Here is a 19,086-nt window from a genome sequence, read left to right on the forward strand (position 1 = left end):
GTTCTATAATATTTTATAAATATGGTCAGATTTAAGAAAATTTGACTTACAAAAGTCAAAGCATTTTGTATTATGAAATGGATCGAGTACTCCCTCTACAAATCTAGATATACATATGTCCAGATTTATTGTACTAGAATATATCACATCCGGTCATAGATTCGTTTTTTTATAGGACGGAGGGAGTAGGAGAGATTGGCTGGCACCTAGTACCGGATGTGACATATATAGTACTAGAATCTGGATATACATATGTCCAGATTCATTGTACTATAATATATTACATCCGGTTCTAGACTCGTTTTTTATAGGACGGAGGGAGTAGGAGAGATCGTCCTGCCGGTCGGGATTGTCTACAGTACCACTGATGCACTAGATATTATGGCGAGGTGGTAGGCGCAATCACGCGCACCAGTGAGCAAGCACGGAAGCACACAGAAGCAAGTGACCAAGCAAGCTGGATGCGGCGATAACTACACATCACCAAGCAGGGGTACAAGACTCAAGACTACGGGATATGTACTGTACGGCAACGCACCACCACACTCAAGACTCTCTTCTGTGAGACGCAGCATCCACAGCCACAGCCCACACAGATGATTATTACCATTCCTATAGTATGACACTATCATTTCCTAGCTTAAATACACGGACAAACCGCTTGGAACGACTATATCTGTATGATGATGATCTATGGTGACAGGTTGACAGTTTTTTTTTTTTTGGGTTGCTTTGTTAGCCACTTTTGCGACTGATAGGCCTTCTACGCTGAACTTGACAGGGTTGGCAGAAAAGAGTCGGCTTTCCTGTGGCGAATTCAGCAGCCCTTGGTTACAGTTTTTTTGGATTCGGACTGCACAGCTCCTGAAAAATGGCATATATGGGAGCAGTAAATTTTGGGGCCAATTGAAGTAGAGGATCAGGAGGAGAAATTTAGCAGGGCTGGAGGAGTGGCACGCGGAGGACTCACCGTCACCGCAGAGGCGCTCGACTAGGCTGACGATGTGCTTGGCATAGGTGTATTTCTTCAATAATGGCAAATGGATTTTCACACGACTGAGAAGGATCTCCTTATGTTGTTCATTGCATGTTGTAAGCATCTTCTGTACCACATAATTAGCATACTGGTCCTTCATTATCACCTGTATAGCAGTGCAGGTAATTCGTAAATCGCTTACTTGAGTAAAGATTTAGACTAATAACACAAATAACGAAACAAAAATAGCTGGAAACACCGTTATTTGTATTGCACCAAGTAGCCTTAGAAACAGTAGCCGCGCCAGAATTTTATGAGGATTACTTCTGTTATCCAAAAAAAATGACGGGCTTCTGTTATATGTTTCAATTTAAGTAAAACTCCTACTCAATTATTTGGATCATGAAGGTACCTACCATATCTTTTAATTGAGTTTAACATTAGTCAAATTTTGAACAAACAAGAGCTTTTAGCTATTTGGCTCAAAAGAGCATGGAATGGCAAAGGAAAAAAACAAAATGTGAGTTACAGTAATAATGTATACCAGCAAATAGTTATTGCCCTCAGTTTGCTTCAGAATCTCCTTGACCAAAAGTTCCCGCTCTGCACTGCCCCCATGTTCAAAACACCTCTCTATGACATTAGACGCAAATTTGTTTTGGCTCATGGGCACCACCTGCCCAGCCAATTTAGTGATGATTTGGCCCCTTTCATGTTCATTCCCTTTCTCCAAAACATGCTACAAAATACACATGGTTATAATAAAGGCAAAGATGCTGCAGGTTGCCAAATTCAACATCAGCTACTTAAGTTACACTTGCTCTAACTCAAAATAGCTATCCGTATTACAGCAACAAGATGCTGATGGTTTATATTAATGAAAATTTAGTCAAATCAGCCACTAAGTTTTGGAGAATAAGAAGAAAATCACCTGCACAACATAGTTCCCATACTGATCTTGTGCGAGGATGCAAGCAGACTGCAAGATTTCATCAATTATGCAAAGGCATTCAGAATTATTGCTGCAACGCTCGAGGATTCTCTGCCAAGCAGAATGTGAATATGATCAACACCACAAGAAAATGACAAGAAATTAACAAAAATACAACATCGTTACCAATTCACCTGAATAACACGACATCCATATGTATGCATTGACAGTTTGGCAACCTGGAACTGAAAAGATGACACCAGAAAACCAATATGTTCCAATGGAATACATTCAATGCACTTTTGTATAACATGATTCCCATTTTGGTCATGAACACATCGCAGCACATGTCCATCGAGTTCACCAACAAGAACAATTTTCTGTTCAAGATCAATTACTTCAAGGGCCTGCAATTGTAGCAGTGAAGTAGGCAGTGAAATTGGCATTTGAGTTCAAATAGCGATAACGTCCAGAAAAGACAGTGTAGCAGTGTCAACAAACAATTCACAAGACTGTCTAAATAGCATAATTGCTAATAAAAACTTACGACGAATGATGAAAATGCGAACACACATAACCTGACATTGACTACTTGTCTTGTCTGGTGTGTGTTCCTCATCTTTTTAGTTGTGGTTCAGTTTAATTACATTAATGTGCAACCACTTAGTCTGTGTGTGGTAGTAAGAGAGCATTTCTATGTATCCATTATATATGAGAATAACACAAAACTCATCTGAAAATGAGTTCTCCAGGAATATAGCAAGTAAAATGTGTGAATAACGGGATATAATGGGATTGCAACTTATAAGTCACATTATTTTTCATTTCCAACACATGCTAATCCATGAATAGCTGGCTACAGTGGGATTGCAACTTATTAAAAGAATGTATGCTGATTACCATGCATAATATGAGAAATGATGTCCAACAGGCTAACCACTTTAAAACTTACCAACTGATGTTCAGAATAAACAATTCTATGGATAGAATAACAGTCTGAAGAAAATTTACTCAGATAATACTTTGCCAACTGATATTGAGAATAAATAAGTCTATGGATAGCATAACAGTCTGAAGAAAATTTTCTCAGACCGCCTCAGACAATACATGCTATAGTGTGCCACTGAAAAGGTTTTCATGATATGGTATCCAAAACATTAAGCAGAAATAAAGTTATACTTCCCATAAAGAAGTCAAGACTACCTTCTGAATTACTCTGCATCCATACATCTGAAGGCTCAAAGAAAACACATGACCGGCAAGCTTATTAGCTATTTCTCTCTTTTGCTGTGGGCTCCCCTTTTCGAAGAACTGCATGTACTACATGTTATTTTCATTTCATACAAATATAAATTATTTTTCATAATTGCTGCTATGATACTGTAATATCTTAAAAGGGGGTACAATTGTTCAAGTTCAATAGGTGTACTATTCATAAAAAAATTACCATAAAATGAATCATATAAGAAAAGGAAATACTATACCTTCTGAATAACATAATTTCCGAATACATCAGTCATCAATTCCAAAGCATGAGGAAGGACCTCGGCAAAAAGTAAATCCTTTTCTTCAATGGTGCAATTCTCCAGTTTCTGCTGAATGAACCGGCTACCATTTTGGTCCGAGCTGAGGACAAGAACATAATAACAATTAATATCTCAAGCTTTTCATTGGGTTATGTGCATCTAGATAGTGAATGAAACAACCAAAATCAAAACTAACCTGTATTTCACTATCTGTCCTTTGATGTCAGACAGCTCAACCCTATGAGTTCTGCTGGATATTAGTTCTTCAACAGAAAAGTGTGCCTTGGGATCATCAAACTTCTCCCTCCCTTTCTGACCTTGTATCTCAGAACTAACAGGCATATTTTTTCGAGGGGGTTGGAATCCCTTGACATCGTTCCTTTTGTCACGAGGAGATGTTCCAGAAGCAGGTTGCCCATGTAATGTTGGACCTGCTGGATAAGGCATCGGTACGCCAAAGTAAGGTGAGGCAGTCTCATAATTCCCAATGGGCTTTCCACCTTTGATGGGAGTAGAGGCATTAGCAGCTACAGTAGTAACCGGTATCTGAAACTTCTGCTCTGATGGGTCAATGATTGGTGAACCAAAAACGCCAGCAGGATTCCCTACAAAATTATTACTTGAAACCATTGTATCATATGGATTTCCAACACCATACGGATGGATAGGGGGCTGTTGAAAATAATGCGTAAGGCTCTGATCAGGAACAGGGGATGGCATAGGTACCCCAAGATGCTCATACATCTTATATGGGTGAAATAAGTCAGTTGCTGCAGCAAGATTTACTGCTGAAGGAAAACCAGGAAGTTGAGGAGTGAAGTTAGTTATAACAGGTGGGACAAATGGACCAGGCAAACCATAGCCGCCGATTCCGAATGGAGGAACCCAAACACTAGGCGACTGCAAATTAGGATAACATGGTATCCCAAAAGAATTTGGTGTACAAAAAGGTGTTGCCATCCCGATCTGGGACATCAGTTGAACATCACCAGGGAACTTCATATGACCAAAACCGGAATTGTCCACAAATGGAACTTGAGGAAGATTAATTCCTGGAGGAATCATTGGCACATGATCGCCATGGACTACATTTGATAGGCCATTCCACACTGGGGCATTTTTCTGCCACTGTTGCATGACATATGAACTACTTAGGATATCCGGACTAATATTCAAATTCTTCAGACTGAAGTCTGAACTAGCAAGCATGGTACCAACTGGTTCACCAGGTTTAACGGCCATGCTTGGATTTCTTTGCTGACAAGCTTCAGTAATAGTACTGTAGTCAGAACAGGATGAAGTGGGAGGAGATGAAGCTGGCAGACTGTCGCTAGTAAGTTTTGTACTGACTGGAGTCCTAATAGGTCTAGGGGAACGTTGATGAACATCTGGTGGAAATCCATTCAAGTCTGATGACTGGACAACATAAAGTGAGGAATTCTTCGATGAACTAATGCCAGAATAAATCGACCCTCCATCACCAGAGTTTGCATTTAAAAGATCGGAAGAATTATCATACAAACCATTGCTCCGATGAAAGTTTTCCTAAACAAAAAGAAATCATTATCAGTAAGTATCTGCAGACTGCAGCAACAAACTCTGTAGCAAAACAGAACATGATTATAAGATATTAGGGAGTTCATCTGCATGCATGAGAGTTGGTAAATAACAATGTTTATGGAGGAGTACAATCAATACTTCTTTTCTTGTCGTACTTGTATTAAGGAATTGCAAGGTTTAGTGCGATTCCCATCACATTTCCTTGAAACAAAAACATGTTTTGATTTTATTTAGCAGATACTACATAATAAAAATCAATTAGTTTAAATCAGAATTTCCAGTTACTATTTCAAATAAGTGAGTTTTTGGAAAACGTCTTAGCCACTGAATATTGGAAATGTTTGTTTGTATATCACAGGGGGCATTAATCATATGTTGTACTGTATTATTTCACCTTACTAAGTCTTAGCTGACTGCCATTCTTGTGGTCTGTGAAGCCGACTGCTACTGTATAGCCGTGCATAAAGATTTCATGACTTTAATATTTGAGGATACAAAAATGAAGTTATGTCACGGATGAAAACATTAGCCTTCTCTGGCTGCCATTTTTTTGGCTGCGGCTGCAGCTGCTACTAGTAGCCACAGCTGTGCACCACAGCCGCAGAAACCAGGTGCAGCTGCTGCAAAACCCACAACCGAACAGCGCCACGAAGTTTGTTTGAGTGCATGTGGAAAAAACAATCAGAGCTAGTTCTTGAATTAATACGGGAATTACCTTAATTGAATCTACAAGATTTGGACTGTGGCCCCCTAAGTTAGATGTGCTTTGGGCAGAATCACATTGAGCATCGTCTGCTGAACTTGAATCCAAACTTGGTGACTTTTCGTCCTCAGGTTCTTCCTTGTGTGTTGGCAGAGTAGGATGACCAAGAAGTAAGGACCTGCTGCTGCTGTCATCAAGGGAGAACGGCTTTCGTTCTTCAGACTTGCCAAACTGGTTCCTTGAAACGAGTGGTGGAGGAAACCTTGGGTTCAAATTCACCTTGGACATATAGTATTTGACGCATGCCGAATCATAATATATATTCTCCTTAGACTCTGAATTGTTAGCTTCAGTGCCCAAGTTTGGCAGTATGGCCCCAAGGTTGCCACTCGGTTGACCTGTGAGGTGACCAAGTGCAACTAAAGAACCTTCCATGGTAGGAGGAGCGCTTCCACTGCGTTCCAGGACAGAACCCCTCCACTTCCCAAAAATGCCGCCACTATTTGGCATGAAGGCCAACTCCGCTAACTCATCTTCTGAAAGGCTAGCTGGAATAGAATCATAGGAACCCGTGTCCTTGCTTGGTGGCCACTTCCCTGCTCCAGTTCCTCCACTCAACGGCCGAGCACTCTCTGTAGCCATTTTTCTGGACAACAAAAGGTGATCGTTTTTAGTGATAATTTCTCAACTGAATTCTGTAAGTTCAGTTCAATTTTAGAACCTATACGAGTACAGACTAACTACACATGTAATGCTACAAAGCAAGCAAATATGCAAGCTCCATTACCCAAAAAGAAAAAAAAAACTCAAGAACTTTAACCATCGAAATCATCATAGCAAAATGCCAAATAAATGCGACTTTTTAGTTTTTACCCATGGTTTTTGTGATCCAGCACAGCAGATAAAATCCACCGCCTAGAGAAATCTGCCCCATGAGGCCATGGAGGACACCACGTGAAGCACACCAAAGGCGGGGACTTGCTGGTGAGATCACGCACACATTCGCCCATCGAAAACAGAAATTACATCTTCCAAAAAAGAAAAGTTTACTGCCCCAAATACTTATTACTGAACAGAAACAAGTCTCCAACTAGCCCAAAAATCACGAAATTGGTTAAAAAGAAAACATCTTGCATACAATCTCATGCCTAAACCAAGCTAGAGGGTGCAGACCGCAGAGCAACATCAAACGAAGCCCGAAAAAGGATAAATTTAAAACATACCGAAGTGAGGAACTCGCCACCTGATCAAGCATTGCACAGAATCACACACACACACACACACACACACACACACACACACACACACACACACACACACACACACACACACACACACACATCCATAACCACAAACCCACCCGTGTGCTCGCAACACATACCACTCCACGAACGCTCAAACCGCAGCGAGTAAAAAAAATAAATTAAATTAAATTAAACTTAAACATCATCTTCTCCTGTACAGCAAAAGCAACCCCCTCAAGAAAAAAAAACTCAAAGCCTCAATAAACACACACACACACACACATAAACAGAGCACAAACGGAGAAGCACTGTTCACACATAATTGAGTTAGGGGTAACCAAAGGCCCTCACCTTCGCTGACCCTTCCCGCGAGCAACGACAGGAACCCTAGGACAACCAACCTTTGCCGCCGGCGTCGGCGCCACCCCGCCTCCTCTCTCCTCTCCCCCCTTCGGCCGCGCGCGTGCCCCGCTCCAACCGCCTCACGCCGCCAATGCTTCTCCTCTCTCTTTCTCGCTCGCTTTCCCTTTTATCTCCGAGTCGAGCTTTTCGCGGCCGCTTCGCTGCCTTTTGTGTTTTTTCTCCTTTCTCTGCTTTGAGTCCGAGGAGAGGTTGGGGGAGAAGGCTTCTTAAACCCTCGAACCGCTTCCTCCTCCCTCCTCGCCTCTCGGCCGCCTCCTCCGCCTTTCCGCCCCGGGAATGGGGCGCGGCAAAATCCCGGGTTTGCCCCCGCTTTGAGATTCGTGCGGGTGGGATGGGATGGGCCTGTGGGGGTGCGAGGGGCCTCGTCGTTAATGTACGGTGTGATCCCTGGCCGTTCCTAGGCCGGCCTGGGCGACGGCAGGGGGAATTCTGCCTGGGTCCCAGGGGAGTTGCTACGCATACCCCAGTGTAGGGTATTGACATTTCTTTCTTTGTTTTTTTTTAGACACACAAGTTTCTCTTGGGTTGTTTTTCTGATCTGAGTGCACCACCACGTAGGTTTTAGCCATTTTGATCATCTCCGTGCTATAACCTTCTTTTTTTTTTTGTCAAGAACATCTTCGTATTACTATGAAATTTTCATGTTATCATTATATATGATGGAATGATATAGAGTGGTATAGGATGCAGAATGCGTGTGTTAATGGTTTGGTACGTGTACTTTTTTTTTGTGTAGCGATCTTGGAGCTTTTTCTTTCCGTTAGGAAAGTTGGCGCACGCTTATTTTTTTTCTCTTTTTATTGCACTTATCTCTTGCTTGCGCGTATTTAGAACTTTCCACGTCAAGCACCTTTTGGAACTGACGATAACACTAACCGCTATTGCTAGCATCTGAGGCTACTAATACTTTGTTCTTTTGTCGGTCTTGCGCCATCTGTTATGTTAGCGGGCGGCAAGGTTAGATGCATGTTTTGTGGGTGGATTGCTACATTCAGTATATATATATTACACGCGATGTGTTATTTAACAATTTGGAAAGCATGCTCGCAGTAAGCGAGGTTTTAGCCCAACCCAAACTCGCATTCGAACCCCATGGTAGGGTAGGCAGTGTAGTGCTATATTTCACTTTTTTTCTAAAAAAAATAATTTCTCTTCGGTTGTTTTCAATCTCAATGCACCAAGTATGTTTTAGCCATTTTTATCCTCTCCATGCTTTCAACTTTTTCAAGAGTATCTCCGTATTACCATAAAAACTCTCGTACTATTATATGCACAATGGAACGACACAAGGCTATTAGAGAATGTACGATGTATATATTGGTAATTTGATATGTATATTGATTTTTCATAGAGAAGAGCTATACCATATAGCATTTGGTTTTCTGTTAGGAAAGTTGGCGCTCTCACATTTCTCTCGTATTGATGTGTTTATCGCTTGCTTGCGTGTACTTAAATCTTTCCAAGTCAGGCACCTTTTGGAACTGACAATAACATTGCTGCTAGCATCTGAGGCTGCTAGTGCTTTGTATTTTTGTCTATCTTGCGCCATCTGTTATGTTGGCGGGCGGCAAGGTTAGTTGCTTGTTTTGTAGGTGGGTGCTATGTATAATTACCTTTTGTCAGGCGTTCCTTGCTTTTAGGTTTTACTCGTCATTCGTATGTGATTATCCGTATTACCATAAAACTCCCATACTATTATTTGCACGATGGAACAACATAAATTTACTAGATAATGTACGATGTATATATCAGTAATTTGGTACACATATTGATTTTTCATCGAGAAGAGCTATACCCTAGAGCATTTGTTTTTATGTTAGGAAAGTTGGCGCTCTCACATTACTCTCGTTTTGATGTTCTTATCTCTTGCTTGCGTGTACTTACATCTTTCCACGACAAGCGCCTCTTGGAACTGACGATAAGACTAACCGTTGCTGGTAGCAACCGAGGCTGCTGGTGATTTGCGTTTTGTCGGTCTCGCGCCATTTGTTTTGTTGCGGGTGGCAATGCTAGCTGCCTATTTTGCAAGTGAACTGCTACATGCATAATTATCTTTTGTTTGATGTTTCTTACCTTTAAGCTTTCATTGTCATTTCTATGTCGGTACCTACATACTTTATCTAGTTCATAGTTGAAGTGATTATCACCGGACTTGCTTTACTTTGATATGGCACTAGAACAAAAACCTCATGTAGAGGCACTTTTATAGAGGCGTTTTGCTAATTGCCTCTAAAACCATGAGTTTTATAGTGTAGAGACACTTTTTAGAGGCACATGAAAAATGTCTAAAAATATTTCACTCTAGAGGCACTTTAGAGACATTTTTTCAGCACATTTTTTTAGAGACATTTTGTAGAGGCATTTTTTTAGTACTTTGAAATGTGTCTAATATGTAAAGGTATTTTCTTGAGATATTTTAAACTCTTTAGAGACACTTCTTAGAATGATAATGTACACTAAGGGACTAAATATAAGTAACACAATGCACAAACATATAAGTAATGATATGGGATTGAGTTGGTTAGCGTATTGAACATAAAATGATTTGCCAATGGTCTTGAGTTCAAGGATTGGTAATAGAAAAGGAAAATATTTTATTATATTTTTCACATTGGTTTGGTATGATTGTGGTATAATTTAATGCCTCCAAAAAATGTCTCTACCATCTTATAGGCATAAAAATGCACCGTTCACATAAAATGGACATAAAAATGCAATGTTCACATAATTGAGTTAAAATGCAGTGTTCACGTAATTGAGTTAGGGAACCAAGGCCTTACCCTCACCTTTGCTGACCCCACCCCTTTCACATTGGTTCGATATGGGTGCAATATAATTTAATGCCTACCTCTACCGTCTTATAGACATAAAAAATGTGTTGTTCACATAATTGAGTTAGAGGAAACAAGGCCTCACCTTCGTTGACCCTTGCGATGACAGGACGGCACACTGCCACCGTAGGACGACCAACCACCAAGCCTTTGCCGCTAGCTCCACCCTTCTCTCTCTCTCCTCTCCCCCCTGCGATGACAGGACGGCGCACTGCCACCCTAGGATGACCAACCACCAAGCCTTCACCGCTAGTTCCATCCTTCTCTCTCTCCCTCCTCTCCCATGTGTTGCGTGCGTGCCCCACTCCAACCACCTCACACCGCCAAGCTCTCCACCCCCCCCCCCCCTCTCTCTCTCTCTCCCCTTTCCCTTTTTATCTCTTAGTCACTAAGCTTTTCTCGGCTCCTTTGTTACCTTTGTTTTTCTCCTCCCTCTACTTTGTCCGTGGTGTGGAGATGAGTGGGGGAGAAGGCGTTGCATGCATCCCCCTTTTTAAACCCCCTAACCGCTTCCTCCCTCCTCCGCCTTTCCGCCCCGAGAATGGTATGGCAAAATCCCGGGTTTGTTTCCCTCGTTTTGAGATATGTGCGGGGAGGGATGGGCGGGTGGAAGGATTGGGGAGGGGGAAATGACCGGAATGGGCTTGTGGTGCGTAGCCTCGTCGTTGGCCTAGGTGACAGCAACTTCTAGGGTCCTAGGAGAATTGCTATGCGTACCCTAGGGTAAGGTAGTTTTTTCCTTTTCTTACAAGTTTCTTTTGGGTTGTTTTTCCTACCTGAATGCACTACATAGGTTTTAGCCATTTTGATCATCTCCATTTTATAAATTTTTTCCAAGAACATCTCCATATTACTATGAAATTTCCATGTTATTATATATATGATGGAATGATGTAGAACAATACAGGATGTAGGATGTACATTGATAGTTTGGTATGTATACTGATATTTGTGTAGCAAAAGGTATATCTTGGAGCATTTTGTTTTCTGATAGGAAAGTTGGTGCGCGCACACATTACTCTTATTGTGTTGTGATTATCTCTTGCTTGCGTGTACTTAAAACTTTACTTTCTACGTCAATCGCCTTTTGGAATTGCTGACAATAACACTAACCGTTGTTGCTAGCATCTGAGGCTACTGGCGCTTTGCATTTTGTCGGTCTCGCACCATCTATTTTGTTGGTGGGTGGCTAGGTTAGTTGCATGTATTGTAGGTGGGATGCTACACATATAGTTACCTTTTTGTTTGGCGTTTATTATTTTTAGGCTTTACTCGTATGTCATTACCTACATAGTTTATCTAGCTCACACTCAAAGTGATTATGCCCAGACTTATTTTATGTTGATATTTAGGTTGCATTTGGGAAAGAAGAATAGGCTGAATACTGGCACGAAAAAGAGGAGAGTCATTAGAGCATGATTAATTATGTATTGATTATTCTAAATTAAAAAGGGTTTATCTGTTTTTAATATAACTGTTATATAATTTTTTTACACGCGACATATTGTTTATAGTTTGGGAAGCGTGCTCACGGTAAGTGCATATTAGCCCAGCCCAAACTCACATTCTAACACACTCTTAGTTAATTGGGAACATATACTGTACACACGAGCTTCCCGTGCACACTAACTATCAAATATCATGACTTTTTTTTCAAAAAGATGGACATGTATTCTAATAGTATTAGGCATATATGCAAAGTCTCGTATTCAAATTCATTATATTTTAGTCGTAACAAAAAAAAGTGAAAAATATAATAGTTTTAAGATAAGATTTCACACATAGGTGTAATATTATTGAAAGTATGTGTCCAACCTTTTATATATTTTTTTAATGACATTTAGTAGTTGGTGCGTACGGAAAACTTGTGTACATAGGATACGTTTCTAAATTAATTATAATTGAATAAAGTAGACCGTATAAATAATTTCTAGCCACTTCCCACTAGCAAAAAGATCAAATGCCATTTACTCTTTAGCTAGAGGTTTCTATGGCTAAAGTGTTCATGCAAACACTTAACTCTATATAGTTCATTCCAAATCATAGTTGACTACATCTACATGTCTAGCATTGCATCTGTCAACAAAATGGGTAGCTAGGCAATGCATTTGTGTGTTGAATTAGCTGTCTCCCTATAGCAATTCAACCATTTAAATGCGTTAACTAACTCAGACAAATTATGTAGTTCCCTTGCAAAGGGGGTAAAAATAAAAAAACTCGCACATGTACTTGACCAGTCAACCTCAGTGTGTAGTAAGTTGCTACGCTAGACAGTACAAAAGACTCGGTATTTTTGGAAAGAAACACGAACCTAATGCCGGATTCTTGCACAGAAATTGCCTACATGGGCTCCATTCTATACTCCAATTATAAACTTCAACTTTCTCGTTAGCACATTTCCAAAAGAGTGTGTGTCTATATATATATATATATATATATATATATATATATATATATATATATATATATATATATATATATATATATATATATATATATATATATATATATATATATAAGTTGTTAAAAAATTAAATAAATCTCTTTTTTAAGTTTACAATAATTAATATTTAATTAATCATGTGTTAATGAGTTTTCTCGTTTCGCAAATATTCTTCTCTGGCATGAAATGAACAAAGCCTTGGTACGGTGAGAGGACTACAGTACTTTATATCGTCACAGATGTCCTCAACTGTTCATCATGCCCATGTCATCACCAACATAAGATACTTGCCACCGTACACGTATGTTCATGCACACGACTATCCGCTTGACTGCTTGTCTAACGATTGCCAAGTACCGAGCTCGAAGAATTCGGCCTCAAAATCCTGTAAATTTCACTTTCTGTGTCATTGTAACTGAAGTCCTAGACAGCAACGGGTTGTTTGAATATCTGGTTTGACCAAAACTCATTTTTTTTTTAAAAAAAAAACAGATAGAAGTCTACCAACCTAGAATTTGTTTTGTTTGTTAGGATCTCGTGACCTAAGAAAGTGGGGATAATCTGGTGAAGAAAAAAAAACTAAAGAAAAAAAATACTAGTGTGCGTATTGCGCAACATGGGCCTCGTTTTTCTTTGAGAAGAATATGGGCCATATTTTGGGCAAAAAGAAAAAAGAAATAAGTTCACCGGAGGTCCCTCAACTTAACAGCAAGATTTTTTAAGGTCCCTTAACCACAAAACTAGAAATGTGTACCCCTAAACTCACTCAAACCATTCACCGAAGGTCCTTTGGTAGTATTTTTGCCCGGTTTTGCTGACGTGCCATCCTAGTCAGCAAAAAAAAAATTAAAAAAACACATGGGGCCCACATGTCAGCTTCACATCTTTTTTCTCCTATTTTCTTCTCCTTCTCTCCTCTTCTCTTTTCTTTACTCTCTCTTCTCTTCTCCTTCAGGCTACAGGCGGAGCAGCCGCGTGCCGTGGCCGCCGTCGTCGTCGCCGTGGGTGAGGCTATGCGGCGCGGCCGTCTAGCGGCGGAGCGGAGGCAGCGGAGTGCGGCGGCGGAGCGGAGCAGCGGGCGGAGCGGCGAGCATGGATGCGGGCGGCGCAGCGGAGGGCGAGCGCGGCAACGGAGCAGCGGAACGCGCGAGCACGGCGGTGGGCCGAGCAGTGGAGCGCGAGCAGGCCGCGGACAGAGTAGCGGAGCGCGAGCGCGGCGGCGGAGCGGCGGCGAGCGAGTTTGGGAGAGAGGGGGAGGCGGCCGGCGACCAAGAAACAATCTCTTCCTCTGCCTCTTCCCCTTCTCCCGCTGGTGGTGCCTCTCCTAGCATCGTCGGCCACCCGCGGGGGCACGACGGTGGTGGCGGCCGATCACGGGGAGCTCCTCGTCCCATCCACTGTCTTCCGCTTCACCTAGCTCGCCTTCCGCTGCTTTGCCCACCGCCGCACTCGTCCCGCCGCCGCTCCTCCACCGCACTCGCCTTCCGCTGCACCCCCCGCATCCGCGCTCCTCCGCTGCACGTAATGGCATATATACATGTGAGTGTGCTTAGCCATATACACATGCTTGGCTAATATATACGTCTGCATGTTACCGGGCGGCAAACCAACAAGAAGCTAGCTAGGCTATAGCTGGTCGTCTCCATGCATGCATATATATGCTCGTATGAAGACGCATGTACTACATGCGGCCGTCTGTACCCGGCGTATATGCGTATGAGCTACGACGTCAAGTGCTACCGCGACGTCAGCGAAGACGACGAGGGTCACCGCGCCTGCGCCGACCACCATCCACGACGCCGATGGCACGCCGAGCGTGGACACGCTCCTGCTGCAGCTGCGCGAGCTGGGCGTTCGGGAGGACCATGGGATCAGGCCGGCGACGCTGCCGCCGCCACCACTACCGCTGCCGCGGCATAGGAGGAGCGCGAGCGACTGGGGTGCATCGTCAGCCAACACTTCGAGCCACCTATGCACGGGCACCGCGACCTGGCCGATGCCGCCGAACAGCCGCGCCGTGTAGCTTTGCCCACGGGGACAACGACGGTGGAGAGCCGACGACGACGGCGGCCACGGCGCGCGGCTGCTCCGCTCGTAGCCTCCGCTCCGCCGCCGCGCTTCGCTGCCTTCGCTCCGCCGCCGGGCTCGCCCGCCGTCCGCTCTGCTGCCGCGCTCGGCCATCGCGGCTGCGCCCGCCGCCAGCCTGAAGGAGAAGAGAGAGAGGAGAGAAGAGAAAAGAGAAGAGAAGGAGAAGAAAAGAGAAGAAAAAATATGTGCAGCTGACATGTGGGCCCTATGTACTTTTTTATTTTTTTTTCTGACTAGGATGCCACGGCAGCAAAACCGGGCAAAAATACTGTCGGGGACCTCCGGTGAATGGTTTGAGTAAGTTTAGGGGTAGACGTTTCTAGTTTTGTGGTTAAGGGACCTCAAAAAAATCTCTCTGTTAAGTTGAGAGACCTCCGGGGAACTTATTCCAAGAAAAAAATCCAACTCGGCCCAACATCCAAACCCAATGGGCCTCCTCCTCCAGCGGAGCCCAAAAGGTGAGAAGAACCCGGCCCGACCCGACCCATTACCCAATAACCAGGCGGGTTGGCTAGGAATATCCTCGCGTCGCGTCCTCTTCCGCATCGGCCCAATCCACCCGCGGCGGCGATCTCTCTCTTCCCCGATCTCCTCTCGCCGTCGGCGTCGCCCGGGTCGCCGCCGCCCTCCGCCGCGCAGTCCGCAGCTAGTAGGTGGGGGGGTTAGCCTTAGCGTGAGAGGCCTTTGCCGCCGGCTGCGATGGCGGAGGAGCTGGTGCTGGACACGGCGATCCGGGACTGGGTCCTCGTCCCGCTCTCCGTGGTGATGGTGCTCATCGGCGTGCTCCGCTACTTCGTCGCCAAGCTGATGCGCTCCCCGTCGGCGTCGCCCTCCCCCGACCCCAAGCTCGTCAAGGAGGGGTTCGTTGCTTTTCCAACTCGCGATCCTGCCGCGATCTGTTTTTGCTCGCCGATTTCGCTCGATCTGACGCCGCGAGACCTAGATCCGGAGGCCTCACCGTTGCTGGATTTTCCTAGAATTTTAGCCTCTACGAGCGTGTCGCGTGCTGTATTGCGTCTCTTTTTTTTCATGTTCAGATGTTGTTCATGTTTGGATGTTGATGCGAGGGTTTTTGCTTGTTCACAGGCAAGTGGTAATTAGGGCGAGGAACCTGAGGATCAATTCGCAGTACATCCCGGCCAAGGCCTTCAAATCACGCAAGGTTTATTACACTAACGAGGTAATTCAACTTGAAGCATCTGAGTGTACTGTCCCAATTAAGTAAGGATTTGTAAAGGCTAGCCTTTTTGTAGTTATTAGAGACTGTACATCATCAGTATATGTTGTAATCTGCATTGAAGAAATCTCAGGATGGACTTCGTGCCTGCTGAATGTTTTGATTTGATACTAACATGCATTACTCCACTAACGAATCGAGTATTATCTTTTGGGTGTTATTTTGACCTTTCTTGAGTACGCTGTAGGAAAACGGATTGCTTCATGTCCCGAAAGAGGAAGCACAGAAAGCTCAGGCTGCCATGTTTTCAGATCCAAACATGGCCATGGACATGATGAAGAAGAACCTCTCTATGATAGTTCCTCAGGTTCAGTAGCTTACATTTCAATTTTCTTCCATCTTAGCTACCATGGCTCTGTTTACTAAACATGTTGCTTCAATATTTTGCAGACACTTACATTTGCATGGGTGAACTTCTTCTTTTCGGGTTTTGTTGCAGGTATGCACTTTATAGTGTATGCTACTGTGGTACCTGTTCTTCTGATATGCCGATTCCATGTTTATATATTTATTTAATGCTGCTCCAAAATCGTCAGTGTTAAGTATTAACTAGTATAAAAATACATCACCATTCAAGCCTTGGCAAACTGATATGATGTGTACTACGTTGTTCTCATGTGAGATCTGTCTTTTTTTATTTGAGGCACAAGTGCATTGAAATGGTTGTCATGTAATGCACTGGTGGATCCCCTGCCTGGTGGCCCCAGGCAGCCGCCCGGGTTCGTCATGATTGCGCAGTGAAATTTTAGTGTTAACTTAGAGATTTAAAATAATATTTTCATAGCAGACACTTAGTTGAGATGTACTTGCCCAGGCTCTAGAATTGCTATTGGGCATTGAAGCTTCAGTCATGCTACTTATGTTAAGAAAAGTATATCCATGACTGCCTGGAAAAAAGTAGATATCATATTTCCACGTCGATGTTTAACCTGTTTACTCATCAAGGATTAATTCTCCATGGAAATTATGAAGTATATTTTTTTTCAGTTAATCAGATTGCCTGGCATGAAATAACCTTATGACAGTATGATCATTTTAGCCTGGATATATACTGAAGTTATCCCATCTCCTATAGCTGCATTTGGAAAATTTTAGTTTAAAATATTGAGGTACATCATCCTTATAACCATTATCTTCCCTGAGACGAGAAGTTTGACAACAACTAAAATTCTACAAGAGTGAAATGTGTTATCCATGATTTTGAATTTTCAGATATGATTGAATGGTTGATGGGTTTGGTATACTGTTTACCGATAATATAGCCATACGTGTCATCCACTTATTTTGTTTTTGTAATCATATGTACAATTCAATGGCATGTACTTGTGTCCCTGGACTCACATATTTCCTGCTCTCTTTTCAGCTAAGATTCCCTTTCCATTGACTCCGCGATTCAGGGGAATGCTGCAAAACGGGATAGACCTGAGTACTGTTGATGTGAGCTATGTTAGCAGCCGTTCATGGTGCGTATATTTATTTTTAATTTTTTTGTCAAAATGCCAGGTAAGGAATGATCTAGGTTATATATGAATCACAACTTCTGAAGTGCTCTAATGGTTTCTTGTTATTATCAGGTACTTTCTCAATTTGTTTGGTTTGAGGGGTCTCTTCAGTCTGATCCTCGGTGAAGAAAATGGTTAGATAACAAAGTCACTCCTATGTGGAACTTTGTCATATTTATGGATTCTCTTGATTGTGCTTTGTTGTCTTGGAGTTTTATGATTTTTTTTTCATGACCTGCAGCTAATGATGATGCACAAAAGATGATGCAGATGGGTGGGGGATTTGGCGGTAATCCCACAATGGTATGGTGCTCCCCATCTTTTAATGGATTCCTGATGCTTATCTTGAACTGATGCATATAAACATGCATCACATAGCACAGGTTCCTGAATACAAAAGAAAAAAAAACTCCAGTTAGCATTTTTATTTTCATAGACCCTGCATGTTGGACCTTCACATAAATTAGATTAAATTACTTTAAGCATAGGATGTATAGCTTGAATGAGTCTGTATGAAAAAAAATACTTTGGGCATTTTGAATTATAATGATGTATCCACTTGATTGGAGCGTTGGCCATTTTTAGTGCTTAAATGCTACTTGAGGGTTTCAGTTGTTCCATTATTTTGTTGCGCAATGCAAATTGTACCTTCTTGCTCCAAAACCAGACATAATAAATACTGCAGGGGAGTGGTGCAGCTCATATCTTGTCATATTATCCCTTTGATAGATATATTCAGCAATATGCATAGCTATTTTAATTCCTCATTGAATAGTTAGGTATTTTGTTGTCCAAAAATTCATCTGAAATCTGCTTGATGTTTTACACTCCTTTGGTTGTCCTTTTCCACTATTGATTTCACTAACTTTCTGTATGCATGCATGTTATAATGGTTCTTTGAACGAACTAGATTAACACAGAATCATCTCACATTTTTGAACTGGCTGTTTCCAGGGTTTGGCCGCAGAGAAAGACAACCTGGATATAATCCAGCATGACTGGGCTTTACCAAAGATGGAGCATCATGCTGAGGAAGTGCTGAGAAAGCTTCTGAAGAAATGATAGGAAATTAGGCTGCTCCAATGCATTACTACATCTTGCAAAATTTTTGTTTTAACCTGTTTATTGACCAGACAGTTAAAACTTTGTATCTGTATAACTTATGGCCAAGAATTTCCTTCAGAAAGTTTATGTATCATTTTTCTGTTATACGGACCACAGCCAGGCTCAATGCAGAATGAACAAAAATCTTTTTTCTTGGCAAAGAGGTACTGACTCAGTAAATTTGATTGCAGGCTTAGCATTAGTAATTCCTATGAGCTCTCGTTAGTTGCACAATACAATATTATGTTGTGGCGATGTAGTTTTACACTGGAGAATGCCCATGCTTCCCGAGCTTATAAATGGTGCAAATTTTATAACAACTCTTCATATGAATTTTTCAAGTACTGTTTTAAATCCACTTTTCAACTTTATTTAATTCATTCATTTGTAGTCTCGAATAATTATCAGAAATCTAAATCATTACGCTATTCATCATAAAATAAAAGCTATTCAGCACAGATGAACGTGGTATAATGCCCATAGGATAGAAATGCACAATCTGAACAAACAAGTTTATC

General features: G+C 42.3%; 2 protein-coding genes across 3 annotated transcripts; one reads left to right on the forward strand and one right to left on the reverse strand.

Moving 5' to 3' along the window:
- Positions 1-73: 73 nt before the first annotated feature.
- On the reverse strand, positions 74-7,550 carry LOC127784575 (pumilio homolog 5-like). 2 transcript variants are annotated; one of them, XM_052311908.1, is made up of 10 exons: positions 7,342-7,550; positions 5,709-6,342; positions 3,630-4,978; positions 3,392-3,533; positions 3,111-3,218; positions 2,102-2,314; positions 1,908-2,018; positions 1,521-1,715; positions 971-1,142; positions 74-864 (listed from the first exon to the last, which is right to left on the reverse strand). In XM_052311908.1, the coding sequence occupies exons 2-10, from the start codon at positions 6,336-6,338 to the stop codon at positions 818-820; spliced, it is 2,967 nt and encodes a 988-aa protein (XP_052167868.1). In that variant the 5' UTR covers positions 6,339-6,342; positions 7,342-7,550; the 3' UTR covers positions 74-817. The 2 variants fall into 2 exon arrangements, with proteins under 2 accessions (XP_052167868.1, XP_052167867.1); XM_052311907.1 differs by having other exon boundaries at positions 7,292-7,549.
- A 7,702-nt stretch (positions 7,551-15,252) lies between these two features.
- Positions 15,253-18,729, forward strand: LOC127785450 (uncharacterized). Its single transcript, XM_052312901.1, has 8 exons — positions 15,253-15,585; positions 15,812-15,905; positions 16,150-16,269; positions 16,353-16,401; positions 17,326-17,425; positions 17,537-17,598; positions 17,706-17,767; positions 18,419-18,729. The coding sequence occupies exons 1-8, from the start codon at positions 15,425-15,427 to the stop codon at positions 18,524-18,526; spliced, it is 756 nt and encodes a 251-aa protein (XP_052168861.1). The 5' UTR covers positions 15,253-15,424; the 3' UTR covers positions 18,527-18,729.
- The last annotated feature ends 357 nt before the right edge of the window (positions 18,730-19,086 follow it).

This window comes from Oryza glaberrima, chromosome 9 (assembly GCF_000147395.1).
Source record: "Oryza glaberrima chromosome 9, OglaRS2, whole genome shotgun sequence".
In the NCBI taxonomy this organism is placed as follows: Eukaryota; Viridiplantae; Streptophyta; class Magnoliopsida; order Poales; family Poaceae; genus Oryza; species Oryza glaberrima.

What these genes read in the sequence shown, in the direction of transcription:
- LOC127784575 (XM_052311908.1), bottom strand. Translation starts at nt 6,338, where the DNA reads ATGGCTACAGAGAGTGCTCGGCCGTTGAGTGGAGGAACTGGAGCAGGG. An exon ending in GGACAGATAGTGAAATACAG is followed by an intron (nt 3,534 to 3,629) that starts GTTAGTTTTGAT and finishes TCTTGTCCTCAG; the next exon opens with CTCGGACCAAAATGGTAGCC. An exon ending in ATGGGAACTATGTTGTGCAG is followed by an intron (nt 1,716 to 1,907) that starts GTGATTTTCTTC and finishes TGTATTTTGTAG; the next exon opens with CATGTTTTGGAGAAAGGGAA.
- LOC127785450 (XM_052312901.1), top strand. Translation starts at nt 15,425, where the DNA reads ATGGCGGAGGAGCTGGTGCTGGACACGGCGATCCGGGACTGGGTCCTC. An exon ending in CTTTTCGGGTTTTGTTGCAG is followed by an intron (nt 16,402 to 17,325) that starts GTATGCACTTTA and finishes CTCTCTTTTCAG; the next exon opens with CTAAGATTCCCTTTCCATTG. An exon ending in TATGTTAGCAGCCGTTCATG is followed by an intron (nt 17,426 to 17,536) that starts GTGCGTATATTT and finishes TGTTATTATCAG; the next exon opens with GTACTTTCTCAATTTGTTTG.